The sequence below is a fragment of the Nipponia nippon genome, unplaced genomic scaffold (assembly GCF_047370975.1).
Source record: "Nipponia nippon isolate SJK-2023a ecotype South Korea unplaced genomic scaffold, ASM4737097v1 scaffold_3, whole genome shotgun sequence".
NCBI lineage: Eukaryota > Metazoa > Chordata > Aves > Pelecaniformes > Threskiornithidae > Nipponia > Nipponia nippon.
This window is the reverse complement of record NW_028262347.1, coordinates 50,939,487-50,955,699: the sequence shown is the minus strand read 5'-3', so window position 1 is coordinate 50,955,699 and position 16,213 is coordinate 50,939,487. Positions and strand designations below refer to the sequence as shown.

Below are 16,213 nucleotides of genomic sequence, written 5' to 3'. Positions count from 1 at the left end.
TTTACTGTTGTTTCCAGACATATCTTGTAAAATTCAATTTATCTGAAGGTGTGTGAGATAATCAGTCCAGAAACCAGCCAACATCATAGACTACTAGCAAGTTGAAAAAGACAGTGTAGAAGCCTTATTTAAGCTCCAAGAGATGATCAGAGAGAGGCATTTATTCCTAAAAGCTGTTGTTCCTCTATAACAACTTGCTCTTTTACCAAAGCTAAAGAAAATTCAAGTCTTTACTTTGAACATCTACATATACTTTTGACTGAAATTTTGATTCCTTCTGTAGTTGTGATAGATGGTTTAGTCAGGAGTTCTCCTACCAACTTAGCCTGCTGTCTGAGAGAGTGGGTAAAATGCTATGTTCAGTGCTGGAAAAGTGATTTTATTGTAAATGAAGGTAATCAAGTGCTGGGTGAAATCCTCTCCAGCTAAGATGGACAGCCAGCCCTTATATTTTCACTGCCATCTTCCCTGCTGCTGGTAAGACAAAGGAATTTGCCGAGTTGGTGCTCAGTAGCCCTGCTGCAGGATGTGCTGCAACAACTGCACCGGCTCCTGGGAGCCACTCGCTGCTTGACGCGCAGCGCTGATGCCTTTGCTCACGTGCAGTAGCCCCCAGTGATTGCTGAACTCCTTGGCCTCACTATGCATGCATGTTAATCACTTCTGGCTGTGTTTTTGTTTCTGTTTTTTAAAGTCTATGCCTAACTGAAGATGATGGGAATTTTATCATTGATTTCAGCAGAACTAAGACTTCAAACCTGTCTCTCAGATTAAGAGATTCCTCCACATTAGAAACTCCATAATTGACTAGCAAACCCTGCCCTACCAATACGTGGATTGCTAATTCAGAGGAACTCCGTCACCAAACAGTCTACAAGTTTTGTTTGCTACCTCCAAGCTTGATTCTGCATGATGCCTCCAGGAAAAAGAGAAACAAAGACTCTCTCAACAGAATGACATAAAATAAGCGTGGGATTAAGTGTGTCGCTGGATCATAGCAACAGTGGGCAGCACCATGACAGTAGAAGCTCTTCTAAGCTCTGCAGAACGGCAGCCCAAATTTAGACAACATAACCAGATATTAGATGTAAAGTTGGTAACTGCAGTTTGGATATTTAAGGTCTAACTCTGACCCAAACTGATGCTTCACTTATAAAGTGGCAGAAACCCTTAAAGCAGTAGTTTACTTGAATTTATTATTTTATTTAATATTGTGCTTACCTTATTGGCAGAGGACAGATAAATGTAGTTATTATCTACTGGATCAAGTCGAAGTTTGGGGAAAATGGAGGTTTCTTCCTTAATTTCATATAAAACCTCTGGGCAATTAGATTCCATATCCTCATTAAGAACAGCCTAAACCACAGGAAATTAAATTATTCACAAGTTTTTATTGATCAGTCAGCATTTTAAACAAAAGCCTAATTTCAGCTACATCACAGCTTCTGAGATGATTTACTGTGACCTGATTCCATTCACCTATTGCACTGGCTCTCACACTGCAGAAAGATGGAGGAAAAGACCACCAGAACAGAATTTCAACAAAATCCATGCCAGACACATTTTGCAATGAATCTGGCACTGGTTTAGTGTATGAAACATCCCTACCACCAAGTATGTTCCTGACTGATGCAGAAAATGACTGTGGAAGAGACGCCTGTATCCCAAAGTCATAATGTGGTAAGTACTCCTATGAATGGAGAAGAAAGGATTAGCATTCAGAAAACAAACTAACGTCCAGACACCCATAATGGAAAAAGGAACCTACGCAAGTTAGTGACAACTGTCTTCAGGACAGAAGTTTCTTTATGGCTTCTGTGAGCATACATCTGAGGTGGTACTTCTTTTTCTTACCTTGCCCAACTCTACAGTTTTCTGCCACCCTTCGCACAGAATTCAAGAGAACCAGAGACCACAGAAACTTTATTTTGCAAGTTAATAAGCACACCAACACTGATACAAGGTTTTCCATAAACAAGACTAAACAAGGGAGATACGTTCATGGTCTTCACTGTGCTAAAGAGACACAGAAGATTTCAAATTCATTTTTCATTATCAAAAGCACAGTGAAACATATGGGTAAAAGCTTTTCAAGCTCTCTACTATATTCCTCTCCAACTGTCTGCTTAATAAAAACAAAAAACAAGAGTCATCCTTTGCAATGTAGACAGGAAATGCATATTCTTGCAAAACCCAGAAAAAATGAAAGCATAAAAGACATTTGACTGGATGGTTGAAAAGTTTGATAATGAGATAAGATGACTTTCACTTCCAGGTGATTGATTTAAGCTAGCGTAGGTCAACTGTTCAGAAGCTAAGGCAAAATTAATCTTGACTTTTCTCTCTAATGGACAGCTATTCACATCACACAGATACGCTAACAAACAAACAAACATGCTTCCAACATCTAACAATATTTAATATTTCTACTGGAAAATCAAAGGAAGGAAGGAAACAAAAAACAGAGTAACAGAACTCCACAGTCCATAAATTGACACTGTGGGCATTAGCAGTTTAACAAAATGTTTCCGTGAATTTTAAGCAGGGTACATAATTGCTTTTGAAAGTTATCTTGCTCTCCAAGTAACAATACAGCAGTTACTTCACAAACAAACAAAAAAGAAATAGAGATTCAGGGGATTGTATCTCTTTATAACACAGTGCCTAAACCAGGAAACATTTACCCGCTTGAACACAGCAGCAGCTGATGGAGAAGGGAAGAACTGCCATGCCCAGCTTACCTTCAGTAACTGTCCATCATCTGTTCCCAGAAAGAGAACTATCTGATTCAAAACAACCGTGCCATAAACAGCCACTAATCCAGAGCGAATCAAGGTAGGTAATTTCTTGATTGATCGTTCCTTCTGAAAATCAGATATAAGAGAAAGCTATTACAAAATCATTCACCTATACTGCAAAACATTAAGAAAAAGAAAAATCCCTGGAAAGATTCTCAGAGAACTCAACTTTAGACAATACTTCGAGTAACATTTTAATTCTGACACAATTTCAGAGCAACATATCTTTGGAAATGGCACATGAAACTACTTCTTTTTTATACGAGGCAACTGGTCACATCTGTGATAGAGATTACATCTACTGCAGCTAAATCACTGACCTCAGTGGGACACAGACTTGGCCGAGCAGCAGCAAGTTACTTTGCAAGAGAATTTCCCTTTTTTGGGACGTAATGCCCTGGGCTTATTCCGAATTGTCAGTTCTTCTCAATGAAGCCATGCTGTGCCATCATCTGACTACACCTACCATGAAGGCTACAGATACACTCAGCAACCACTTGGCATGCAAATATCCTGGAGAAAAGAGGCGCTTCAAACACACAAACTTTTTTTGTGTGTATGTGTGTGTGTGTATGTCAGAAAATGCAGAGCTTCATCCTCCCCTTTCTGGTTTCCTGCTTTACACTAAAGGAAGTCAAGACTTGCATATTACATAAATATAAAAATGAGATAAAGCAGCATAAAGTTCATGTCAGGGAGAATATAAATGTACCCATGTGAACTTTAAAATCAACATGTCACCTACAATTCTCTGTCCAAGCTGAAGAAAGTTAAGTGACAAACACGTGTAAGCAGCTCAGGAAAGTAAACATCATGCAGGAAATCCCTGTATCTTGTGGAAGGAAAAACCAAACAAGGTAACCCCGACTGTAGACGATCAAGTGCTGAAAGGAAGCCCTGATGTGTGAGAATAAGGTCATTCACCAGGTGAGAGATGATCTCTGCCCCAAACTCCCTACAAGCCCAGATATCTCCCTAGCAAGCAGTACCTCAGTTTTGCAGTCCTGTAAGTGCTTTAAGTCAATCTCCATAGCAGATGCTGCCAAAGGTGTGATCACACCTGCTCATCAAATGGGTCCAACCCCAGCTGAGCTCTCCCTCCCCTTCCCCTCTATTAGTATAATGCTTTCCAGTGAGCTTCGTTAAGGAAATGAGGTGCACCTAGAAAATGGTCTGTAAATGCATCTACCTACCTAAATTTTCATTTGAGTCATTCTTTCTCCTCATCACATGAACATGTGGCTGCACGGATGCCAGTGCCGGCACAAAGGAATGGCAGGCATGGAGAGGTGGGGGGAAGAGCTCGCACAGGACCAGGTCCTTCGGAACGAGCCCAGTAGGTCAGCTTACAAAGCCCAGAATCTCAGCCTCAAGGACGGATTCCTCAACCTACAACAACCCTCTGAGTGCAGGAACCTATTTCGCTTTAATGCACAAGACAAAGTGTGAGAATGGACCATAAAACCTGACATTTTGCAGAAAGGTGAAGGCATTTCTCAAAGTTATGAAGCGAATCCATAATATAGTAACAGCTGAATTCAACTCTCTTGCATGCTAGGATGCTGGCTTAACCCCAAAAAGTCTTTCCACATAGAAATAATTTTTTTCTGAACTGCAAACCTCAGTCAATTAAAATGTTTTTCAGTCGTGTGAATTATTTTAATTAGCTTGCAAGAACAGCCACTTGGAGTAAAAGAAGACTTGATTAACTTTCATATTTAAACATTTTTTTTTTTCATGCAGCAGGAAGAAAACACAGGAACTGTCATGTACTGGCACAGAACTTCAGTGAAACCCACTTAGGCATGAGACTCCACTACCACGGTGGTCTGGTTTAGATATGGGGGGTGGGGGGGAAGTGATTGCAAGCATTTTAAGGTGGAAAAAGTTAACTCACTTTTTTATTAGATCAGAAGGTAACAGAACTCCAGCACTGGTATACACAGTCAGCCTTCACTCAGGCTGAGGAGTGAGGAGGTGAAGCTTCCAGGCTTTCATTTCCACCAGAATTAGGATTTTTTTTTTCTGCAACGCACCATATAGTGGTGTAAGGAAAACAAACCACCCTAGGTTCCTCGTAGACTCTGTACAATAAGATCGCAGAAGAGCAGAGGACTCACCCAGTCTCTGAAAAGCTTTGCTGCCAGATTTTGTTTTGACCCACATACTAGTAAAATAACTAGTGTCATATCAGTGCATCCTCCTCATCTGACTGAAGAACCAATGCTGACAAGTGTGGAAGCCTCCTCCCCTCACTCTTCTTGCTAGAGGGAGGGTCAATGTGACATTGAGCTAATACAGATAAGAAGAGGGGGAATTTAGACGGTGGGCAATCACAACAAAAATTGCCTTCTTTCTTTTGCAACCTATTTCTCCAGCTTGCCTGCTTCCTCCAGGGTGCAGCTGCTGTTGACCCTTCTGTCATCCCTTTTCCATGTGCATTTATTTTTCTAACAAGCTCTTTTACATCTTTCACTGTGACTAATGGGGTTACAGAGCTGTAGGGCCTTCCCAAGCTTTTTCTTTCACAGCTAAATCCATCCTTAAAATGCATTTACCGTCTAAACTTCCTTTATACTTGAAGAGTCACTCATCTCCACAATCATCTGTCTGTCTATCCTGTAACATTTTCAGGCTCATACAAAAACAAGAAAAGCAAAAGAAAAGACAATACTGCTCTAGAAGACCTTTCTTTTTTTAATTCTTCAGTTCCACCCTCTGTTCTATTCTATAGTCCCCCAAAATCTTGACATGCACAGGTCAGCCTAGAGATCTCCTGAATTAACTTACATTTTGCATTTATGTTCACTCCGCTATTGGCATGAAAGGTATTTATACTAATTTTCTATTTTGCATCTCATTTGCAGATTTATCTCCATATGATTCCAGCTGCAGCAACCATATTCACACTTCTACTGTCTGTCTTGATTTCCTCCTGATAATTTTACATTGCATGCCTCAGAGGGAAGGGCAGCATTTTTAGCTCACGCAGCAATCAACATATTGCAGCTGGCCAAAAAGTAAAAATAAGGGGGTTGAGCATCAGCCTGAATGAACAGATGCAGCTACACAAAAGGACACAAGACTTGTGAGCAGCGTATAGCAATAGTCAACACTGGAACAATACATAGATATTTTTCCTAGAGGGAAAAAACTTCTGGAACCTCATTCTTCTTTCTTAACTTCACCACCCTTTGACCTCCTGCCCAATTTTTATTATATCAGAGGGTAACAAATATTGGTGCATGCAGCGAGCCTTTATTAGGGCTAAGGAATGAGGAGATGAACTGTTCCAAAATTTTATTTCCATGAGGTTTTTTAATTTGTGCACTGCATAGCAATGCTAGGTGGACAAATCATCCCAGGCGAGCAGACTGCAAAAAATCAGGGAGGATGACCAGGAAATGAGAGGGTCTTCACAGAGACCTTGCAGAAGCAAGATCCTGAGCCTCATGATGCAAGGCAGGAAGGACAGTCAGAGGCTACACTTGAGCAAGAGGTTGATGGAGACTCCGGAAATGGGGGAGGCTAGAAATTTGCGGCTTCTTGCAGCAGCAGAAACGCACTTAGATTTGTGTTTACAGAATTGATAAAGTGTCCTAATAACCAATGAGGGAGAACAAGCTCCATTAAGGAAGGCTTTGAAACCAAATGAGCTTGAACAGAGCATTAGCAGAAAGCAAAAGGAAGTGGTGGGTGACCGTGGTTGGAGCTTCCCTCCTGCAAAGGATGAAGGCACACAACTGTGAAACCGTCATGCTGACACAACAGGTTTCTTTATTTTCAGGGGCCCCGATCCATTACATTGCAGAGAGACTGCCAATCATTTTCCGTTCCTTGGACCGCTACCCATTGTTGCACATCCACGTGGACACCAAAGACATTGCCTAGTGCAGATCAGGCCTACAGAGCTCTGGGGGAAAGTGAAGGAGATGGGACCCCAGGCTTTGTAACCCTATGGGGTCAGTGAAGGGTGATGCTCTTCTGGATTTGCTACTCACAAACAAGGAAGAACTGACTGGGGATGTGATAATCAATGGCAGCCTTCACTGTGGTAACTATGAAATAACTGAGTTCAGGATCCTTACGGTGGTGAGGAAAGAACAGCAGAGTACAGAGCCGGAGACCAGGCTTCAGCTTGTTCAGGGAACTGGTTAGTGGGATCCCCTAAGCAACAGCTTTGAAGGGAAACAGAGCTCAGGAAAGCTAGTAGGTCTTTCAGGACAACCTCCTCCAAGCACAAAACTCAGGAAAACAAGCAGGGAAGTCATGATTGAATGACAATGCAGAAAAACAGTATAGAGGAGGTGGAAGCAGGAGCAAGCAACTAAGGAGGAACTGCCTGGACATGCAGGGATGGTGTTAGGAAAGCCCAGCCTCACCCAGTGTTGAAACTGGCAAGGGATGTTATGGGCAACAAGAAGAGTTTCTACCACCACATGAGCAATAAAAGAATAAACAATGAAAATGTGTGCCAGCTGCTGAATAGATCAGGTGATTTACTGACAGTGGATGCAGATAAGGCTTTGACTTCACCAGCAAGGTCTACAGAGTTCAAGGAGGAGAGAAACTACCAGTACTGGAAGAAGATTAAGCCAGATATCTCTTAAGAAATTTCAGCTCATAGAAGTCCCAGGGGAACCAGATGGGATCTGTAGGAAGATGTTGAGAGACTGTCTGATGACACTGTGAGGCCATTCTCTCATATTTCAAAAGTTGTGGAGATCAGAGGAAGTCTCCAACAACTGAATAAAGGCAAATACTACACCCATCTTCAAGAAAAGACAAGAAGGATGACCTGGGGAACTACACATTGGTTAGTCTCACTTTTTCCCTGGGAAAACCATGGAGCAAATCCTCTTGGAAGCCATTTCTAGGCACAAGAAGAAGAAGAAAGTGACTGGGGAAAGCCAGCATGGATTCACCAGGGATAAATCATGCCTGACCAACCTGATTGCCTTCTTTGATGATATGACTTGATTTGCAGAGGACGGGAGAACAGTGGATGTCATTTACTTTGACTTTAGCAAGGCTCTTGGCACCATTTCCCACAGCATCCTTGTATCCAAGTTGAGATGTTACAATTTAGACAGGGGGCCTACTGGATGGGTGGAAAAACTGGATGGACTGTCAGGCTCAAAGGGTATTGGTTAATGGTTTTTACTCTACCTAGATACTGGTTACAAGTGGATTTCTGCTCAATATCTTTATCAAGGACCTGGAGGAAGACACTGAAAGCTTCTGGGTTAAGCTTGTGGATGACATCAGAATAAGTTGTCACGCTTGAGTGCAGGGCTGCCATTCAGAGGGACCTAGATAGGCTGTAGGAATAGGCCAACAGGAACCCCAAGAAATTCCACAAGGACAAATGCAAAGTCCTGCACCTGGGATAGACTAACCCCCTGTGATGGTACAGACTGGAGAGCAGCTCTGCTGAAAAGGACTCAAGGGTCCTGGAGGGCAGTAGGCTAAACGGTGTATCCAGGCAGCAGTGAAGGTTAATAACATCCTGGGCTGTATCGACAGGAGCATAGCCAGATCGAGCGAGGAAAGTGATTATCCTCGTTTACCTGGCACATATTCAATTGTGTCTAGGATACTGCGCTCAGTTCTGGGAGCCTCAGTACAGCACTGATCTTGATAAATCAGAGTGACTTCAACAGTGGGCCACTGTGATGGTCAGAGCCTGGAGCACCTGCCCTAGCAGGAAAGGCTGAGGGAACTGCGCTGGTTCAGCCTACAGAAGAGACAGTTTCAGAGGGACCAGAGAAACAGAGCCAGGCTCTTGACTGAGGTGTATCCAGGACAAGAAGAGATAAAGACACAAACTGAAACAGGGGATGTTTCTAGTGGACAGGAGATTAAACAATACCACTATGAGGACAACTAAGCAGAACAGGTTGTCCAGAGAGGTTGTGCAGTCTCCATCCCTGGACGTTTCAAGATCTGACAGGACAAAGCTCAGAGCAACTTTGTCTGATCTCAGAGCTGACCCTGCTGTGAGCAGGCAGCCGGACTGGAGGTCTCTTCTGGGTCCTTCCAACCTGAACGATTCTGTGATCCCAAGGAAACGAATCCTCTGTTCAAGAGCCCCCAGGCTCTGAAAAGTTTCCGCTAAGAGCACCTGGTGAAGACAGATGACTAAAAGCAACTCTTCTTCTCACTGACAATGTAAGAGTTTACAAGTTTTCTGTGGCTTACTTCCCACACCAAACAGGGATGAACTGGAAATTCATTGTAACTGGACAGAAATATTCAGTCTAGAAATGTTAAATCTAGAAATCTGTCAAACATCAGATGAAATACTAGCGGTCTGGTAATACACAGGAGATTACTACTAGAAAACTATTACAGAATCAATTTTGATACCAAACGATATTTAGAAGTCTGTAATTCTTTCCTTAAATAAAAGACTATGAATCATTTTGGAATGAGTTACCACACAAATTCAAATGCCATTCCTGCAAATTAATGGCCGTGATTAAACTGATGTGACTCTGTTGACTTCAAAATCTCATTTCAGTAGAGCTTATACCAGCTAAGATTTGTCCTAGGATTCCAAACTATGCTTGATAAATTAAGGGGCATATACCAACCCACATATTCATCACCCACTGAAAAATGCAAAAATTCAAAGAACAGGCTGTTACATATCTTTACTTGCATTAAATAGCAGATGAAAATCCAACCGAGATAGCTTAGCATTCAGTAGCTATCACAGCTACTTAGCCTTTGCACATCATAAAATAAACACCTTAATTTAACTACAGCAACTTGTCTCTGTCTTACACGTATATGCCTAACACTTTTTTGGATCTTCTCCCTGAAAAATTGTAGAATACTTTTCTTCCCATGCAACTTTTTTTAATGGCAAAACTAATTTCCAGATTTGTCACTGAGGTTAGGTAACATCCTACAACTCTCTCCTGTTGATGTTCTCTAATTTGAGCACTTCTCCTACTGATCTGCTTGGCTGTGATCCACAAGATCCTGGGAGACATCTGAGATTCTAGTAGCTCCTGTTCAGCCACGGAACAGAAAGAAAGGCCTTCTTAAAGCTCACTAGCTACTGGAGCGAGTTTGTGACAAATTCCAGCATTCATCCTACGTATTGTCTCAGGAGCTTGGATTTCATAATTGTGATCCACGAAAAATATTTGTGAGTGCTCAGTCAAGTTTCTGAAAAGAAACGGAGAATGAGATTTGGCAAATTCACATTTATTAACTAAGGAAATTGTGAAGAAGATGCGCTTATGTACATGTAGGTTATGCTAGCGAGTCCATTAACACATACACCTTGATGGTGCATATAAGTAGATGTAATCAAAACTAAGAGACATGTGGATCAGAGGACAACAAGCGGAATATAAAACTGCAAAATGTCTTCAGAGTAGTTTCATCTAAGACACCACTTGCCTCTTGCTAGTTATGATCGTGTTTCTGGGAATCCAGTATTATATATGTCCAGAATAAACACATCCAACTAGGACAAAATGCTTTGTGCATACTACTGCACAAAATGAAAACAGAATTAGCTAGTTCTCATAAGCAGAAATTCCACAAGAATTTGTAGCAGTCACCTACTTTTTGATGAAGTTGGTAAGCAAGGATCTTAAAAACTACTGATTTTCAACGTCAGGCTCAAATGCAGCAGTAAAACTTAATGCAAATGTCGACTTTGGCCTAAGTAGCAATGCGAGGCTAAAGAGATTACACACCTACAATGAGTTCCTACAGGATGCGGAACAATTTGGTTACAATCCAGTGAAGTACTCAAGTTCATGCTTAACTTTAAATGCATGAGCAGTTCCCCTGAAGATGATGGAACTACATCCCTAATGTTAAATATGCCCTTAAGTGCTTTACTGGGTTAGGGCCAGAAAGCTCGGTTCCTTACAGGAATGAGTTCAGAGCAGAACATGCAGCAGTAGCATAGCAGGGAATTCAGGACCACAAATACTTCAGGCTAAGTCCCTCTTGCAGTGTGCTATTGAGAAGCACAGTGCCAACACAGTGCAAATACAAGCAGCTGTGTGAGTGCAGACAGGTAAGAGGATGTCTTGCCTAAACGTAATCAGAATAATTACAGAAATCTGAAGAATGACAAGATCAGAAGCAAAACAAACGGCCACTACTCCCTAACGTATACTCTAACCATAAATTGTATTCCTGCTGTGAAAAAAAATTGTGTTTTCAATTCCTACATAAAGTGACAGTCCGTGCCTGTGATCATGATCGTTGTACCTAACACCACACTGGAGCTGCAGAATTCAAGTGTACTCACCAAAGAAGACTAAGACCCGCAGCACCCTACAACACATGGCATCTGCAATGCAAAAGTCAGGCTGACATTCAGCATGGTCAGCCCACCACAAACGCCGTACAGGTCCTGTACTCCAGGCAACCATAATGCTGCAACACATTCATTTGCCAGGCACCAACACTGTCTTTAAAAGACTGGACTTTACAACACACGTTAAGTACTGTTGCTTGCTGCCATTCCTACACATCATACTACAACATACTCATGACGGCTCCGTGCTACGCGGCACTCCTTTCTGGCCAGAGCCACTGCTAGCTATTGCACACACTTCTACAAGCTGCTCACTGACGGACGTGCCGCACACCCTCTTTCTGCCCGTTCTGAAGCCTGCGTACTTCTGAGTCCAAGAAGAGCACGTTCCATGTTTGCAGGGACCCCCATGATTTGGTTAGAGACAGTAGAAGGATCTGGACTAAAACAACCCAGAAGCAGCAGCATATGCGCCTGTCATCTCCAAACTTACTCTGCAATAGCCTAGCCTAACCTTCTGTACTATAAAAAACGTATTAAAGCTGAACGACATGCATTTATTTCTATGTTTATACACCATAAGCACATATAATTAGCTTAAAAATGAAGCATAATTAGCCATGTAATGTTATAGGTCGTATTACTACACAACACCCAGATGTCCTGTTATCTCACAAAATATTAAAATACCACTTTCCTGTCAGTGGTAAACTGTATTTATTGTTGTGCCAAAATATCATGATTAATAACATCACCATAGTAAGGGATATAATGTTAAGTAAACAATCCTTTTAATAATTTTTAAAGTTGGGATTCTTCAGCATTGTAGCCAAATATAATTACATTTCCAGGAGGGACGAGCCTTTTGGGACACGAAAGTAACTTTGGAGTCACAGGAGTCTGATGTGAATCAGATCAATCCTTAAACAAGTGGATCATCGATTTTTCATATTCAGGCACTGGGAGGCAACGGAGACGGAGGACTGAGAGGAACACCAGTGAGACAGAAATACCTACTGCACCTTACGTGCATTATCTTACTCTATGACATCCACGAGACTCTTCTGGCATTTCTAGCGTGGGGCTTTAGAAAGTGTTTATAAAGGATCTGCTGCCCAAGGAGGTTTCTTTTTTTTTTGTTTTGCAGGCTCAGAAAGCACCTCACAAAGAAACCCCATGAGTAATTAGGAACAAGGAATACAAATTAAAAATTCAACTAGCAAATAGGCATTTTGGGATGAGGATGAGACTTCAAATGCATTCAGCAAGTTTGTCTTGGGAGAACACAGAAATCATGCAGTAAGATACAAACTGGCACTGGAAATCAAAGGATTGGCTCCGGCTCTGTTGCGAGAGTTTCACTATTTACTTCAGCACGGTTGTTTCACCCACATATGGGGTTCTCATTCCTAACTATGTCCTCTAACACTGGCAATAGTCTCGCAGCTCAGTAGGGAGACAAGCAGACTGAATCACACCTGTGCTCCAGTAGTTTGTATTTGGAAGAATCTTGGCACTGCGCTCTGCTGTGGGCTAGATTTGGGAAGCCAAGGAGCGACAGTAAATCTACCACACTTCTTTGAAGGAGTTTCCAACAAACTCCCATCTTAACACAGCAAGGATTCAGGGGTTAAGCTGCAAAGTCCCTGGCTGGTGGGGGAGCTGCAAAAGGCCAGGGCTTGCTTTATGATGGCTTGCTCGATCCCCTACGGCTGTCCCTGATACTTTTCAGTGTTGTTCCTTTTGCCACAGCTCTGAAAAGACTTCTGAGTGTGACTTAAAAGCATGGATGGGCCTTGCAAAAGCACCTTCTTCTCCTGAATTACATTTTTAGCTTCTTGAATTTCATTTCTAGTTCATTTCTTTATTAGCTACGGAGGCCACAGCAAAGCCAGTAGCCTTGCCCACCCTGCCCTCCATATGCACAGCCCACCCTCAAAAGGAGGAAGGAGCTGAAGAGAGAGTGTTAGAGAAGTAGGTGACCAGGGGATCTCCATGAGATACCACTGCCTGTGAAAATGTAACCACTGCAACAACAAAGACATATCTCCTGTTGCTGTCTGCTGGGCATATGGGTTTGGGGGGGTGGCTGTGACCCCTCTCAAGCAGGACCAATCCTGAGAAGTTTGGGAAACACCTACCACCGAACAAGCAAGCATAACTAACTAGCGAGCAATGTGGATAACAACATGCACCGCCCAGCGCACGGGAGTCAATCTGATGGGCTTTTTTTTTCAGCTCTGATATAGATGTGAATGCACTGAATAAGGTAGGAGATGCTTTATCTAGGCTGTACGGAAAATACAATGAAATACGCTAATCCTTGACAGAAAAGGGCACATTGAGTGAGGAGCCTGAGACTCGGGCCTGACCCAGGATGCCCTCAGGTGTCCCGTCAGACATGTCCTTCCCAAGACATAGGTGGGAATGACACTCCAGGATCTGGTAAGGGACCAGCTTTTTAGAAACAGAAAGTGCTGGAGAAATCATTAGAGCTGATGGAGCCAGGGCTGATGCGCAACGCCTGGCACGGCTCTGAAGTTCCCTGCAAACTTCACGTGCTTTCAGGTCAGGGACACCCCACAAGTCACGCACAGCGACACCAGCCACAACGACAACAGTGACAACAACGGTGTGCAGGAGGAAAGCTTAGCAAAACGATTGCCAGACTTACAGGGCTATCCTTGTTCGTGACGAAGTGTGTCACCGCACGGGCTTGTTCCTTCACCTCCTCCATCCCAAAGATGCAGACGGCGCTGGCGTTCCAGGACTTGGTGTCGTTGCTGTGGCGGAAAACACCCGCCCACCAGCCCCGCTTGCCCTGGCGGACAAGGCTGGAGGAAACGATGAGGTTCCTGCACCCACAGTCCAAATACACATGCCCTTGCAAAGAAAAGCCTCTCTCTGAGGAGCCCAGCTGCTCCAGGACAGCCATGCTTGGTGACTCCGTGTCGTTGCCCAACCTGGCCTTCAACCTGTAGTAGGGAAAGAAGAGGTGATCTCCCCACTGGAGCGCGTCAACAAAGTGCAAAGGCTCCTCGTTGCGCTTGATGATGCCCAGCTCCTCCTTGGACTCCAGGTTGGCTATGCTGCGCACCGTGATGACGGTCGCCTCGTCCGACTGGGAGGGCTCGCAGCCCAGCCGGTGTCCGTAGGTGCCGGTCGAGTAGGTGGCCGCCACGGCCAGGTACCAGGCGCCGGCCTGCTGGAAGACGACGCCGGCGGTGGAGCCGTCAGGCAGGCAGCTGACCACCTCGCTGCGGTTCAAGCGCTGCCGGTAGGCCGGCTGCTCCCACACCTGGCAGGTGCCATCCTTCTGGGTCCAGCCAGTCAGCAGGACGCCCTCCCCTCCGGCCTCCTCGTAGGGCAGCAGCAGCTTGCTGCGGACGCCGGGGGGCTCCCCGCAGCCCTGCCCCGCCGCCGCCGGCAGCACGCGGCGGCGGAGCCGCAGGTCGTGCCACAGCTCGTAGAGGCAGCTGCCGCCCGCCACCAGCACGCCGCCGCTCACCTCGATGTTGTCGATGGCGGCCCCCGGCAGCTCGAAGCTCTGGGGGCCGGCGGCGCCCGCCAGCGCCGCCAGCAGGAGCAGCGCCCAGCCGAGGGCGGGCGGCGGCGCCGCCATGGGCGCGGGCTCGGCTCGGCACCGCGGGGCGCCTCAGGCGGCGGCGGGCGGTGGGCGCTCCTGCGCCATGCTGCGCGGAGGGGCCGGGCGCGCTGCCGCTGCCGCTGCCGCCGCTGCCGCCGCCGCTTCTCCCTCCGCCGCGGCGGGGCTGCGGGCGGGCGGGGAGTTCCTCTTTCGGGGCGGGGAGGAGGGGGTGCCTGTACGGGAGAGGTGGGCCGGGCTCCTCCGGGAGGGCTGCCGAGCCACCTCGCCGCCGTGCGCCGCCGCTCCCCCTCCGCCCCCCGGCCCTGCCGGCCCGCCTCGCCGCGGACGAGGGGCGGCGGCGGCGGCGGCGGCGGCGGCGCGGCAGGAGCCCACCGCGGCCGGCGGGCTGGGGGGCGCCGGGGCCGGGGGCGGCCCCTTCGCCGCGGCGGAGCGGGACGCGGAGCGGGGCGAGACCCGCCTCGCCCCAGGCGGGCCGCCTCGCCTGGCCGCCAGCCGGGACAGCGGCCCCCTCCGCGCCTCCCCCGGCGGCGCCCAGCACCCGGTCACTCGCGGGGACCCCTCCGGGGCCGGGCGGGCCCCGCGCACCCCGCTCTGCCTCGCTCCCTGCCCGGCTGAAGCCTCCCTGCGGCCACCGTGCGGGCAGCGGGCGGAGGAGCGGGGCAGCGCGGCCGGGGGTGAAGGTGCCGAGCGGGGGCAGGCCGGGGGACCGGCCCGCTGGCGGGGGCAGGCTCTGGACGCTGCAAGCTTGGAACCCCGGCTTGTACCCGTTAAAACACTCCGCATAACCGGCCTGCTAAACGGCACCCCAGCAGCCGGGTCAGTCGCTGCCACCCTGAGCGGGAAGATTGAGGTGTCAGATCTCTAGTTAGAGATCCCATGGTCTTGCCTGAGGCAGAGCAAAGGCTCTAGGCTTTCTCCTGAGTTCCGCAGGGCAGGCAGAAAGCCCTCTCCAGCTGTGCTGCTGCGGAACGGACGCCCCTCCAACGCGTGCTGGGGGGCAGGACGGGCCACACCGAATGGCACCAACCGGTTCACTTTATTTCCCGCTGGGGCGTTGCTGGTACAGGCTCAACAAAACGAGAAGTATAAGCTGCACGCTCAGCTAACGGTAAATGATCGTTTTGCTGAATTTTAAATGAAAAATGGGCTTATGAAAGGTAGCAAAGATGCATTTTAGTGTTCTCTCATGGGTGTCTCTGGAAACTCTGGGTGAGGATGGGCATAGGGCCCATTGCCACTCTTACCAAGAAGAGGGCATAATGTTCAAAATGAAGAGGCCAGTTGACCCTCCATTTACATCGCTTTTATCTTAAAGTAGCTTTACAACGGGAATAAGTGGAACTATTAAAACTAGAACAAAAGTAACCTCTGTATAAATGAGTCAAGCACAACATTTTCAAGTAGGAAGTGTGACATAGTTAGCAAATTTTTATTATCTTTCTCCATTACTGTACCCAGCAGCAGTTATTGTGCAAGAATTGATGTTGCTCTGATCAGCAAAAATATTTGACCATC

At 46.2% G+C, this 16,213-nt stretch overlaps 1 protein-coding gene across 2 annotated transcripts in view; it reads right to left on the bottom strand.

Moving 5' to 3' along the window:
* The window catches only part of PLXNC1 (plexin C1), a 73,212-nt gene extending 58,473 nt beyond the window's left edge, over positions 1 to 14,739 (bottom strand). For both annotated transcript variants that reach the window (XR_015706444.1, XM_087765371.1), the window contains exons 1-3: positions 13,766 to 14,739; positions 2,742 to 2,864; positions 1,222 to 1,356 (exon numbers count right to left, since the gene is read on the bottom strand). Coding sequence is in view for 1 of the 2 variants with exons in the window: in XM_087765371.1 (XP_087621497.1) it covers positions 1,222 to 1,356; positions 2,742 to 2,864; positions 13,766 to 14,713 (1,206 nt within the window). In the remaining variant the exon portion in view is untranslated. The remainder of the gene's footprint in view (positions 1 to 1,221; positions 1,357 to 2,741; positions 2,865 to 13,765) is intronic.
* Between the last annotated feature and the right edge of the window lie 1,474 nt (positions 14,740 to 16,213).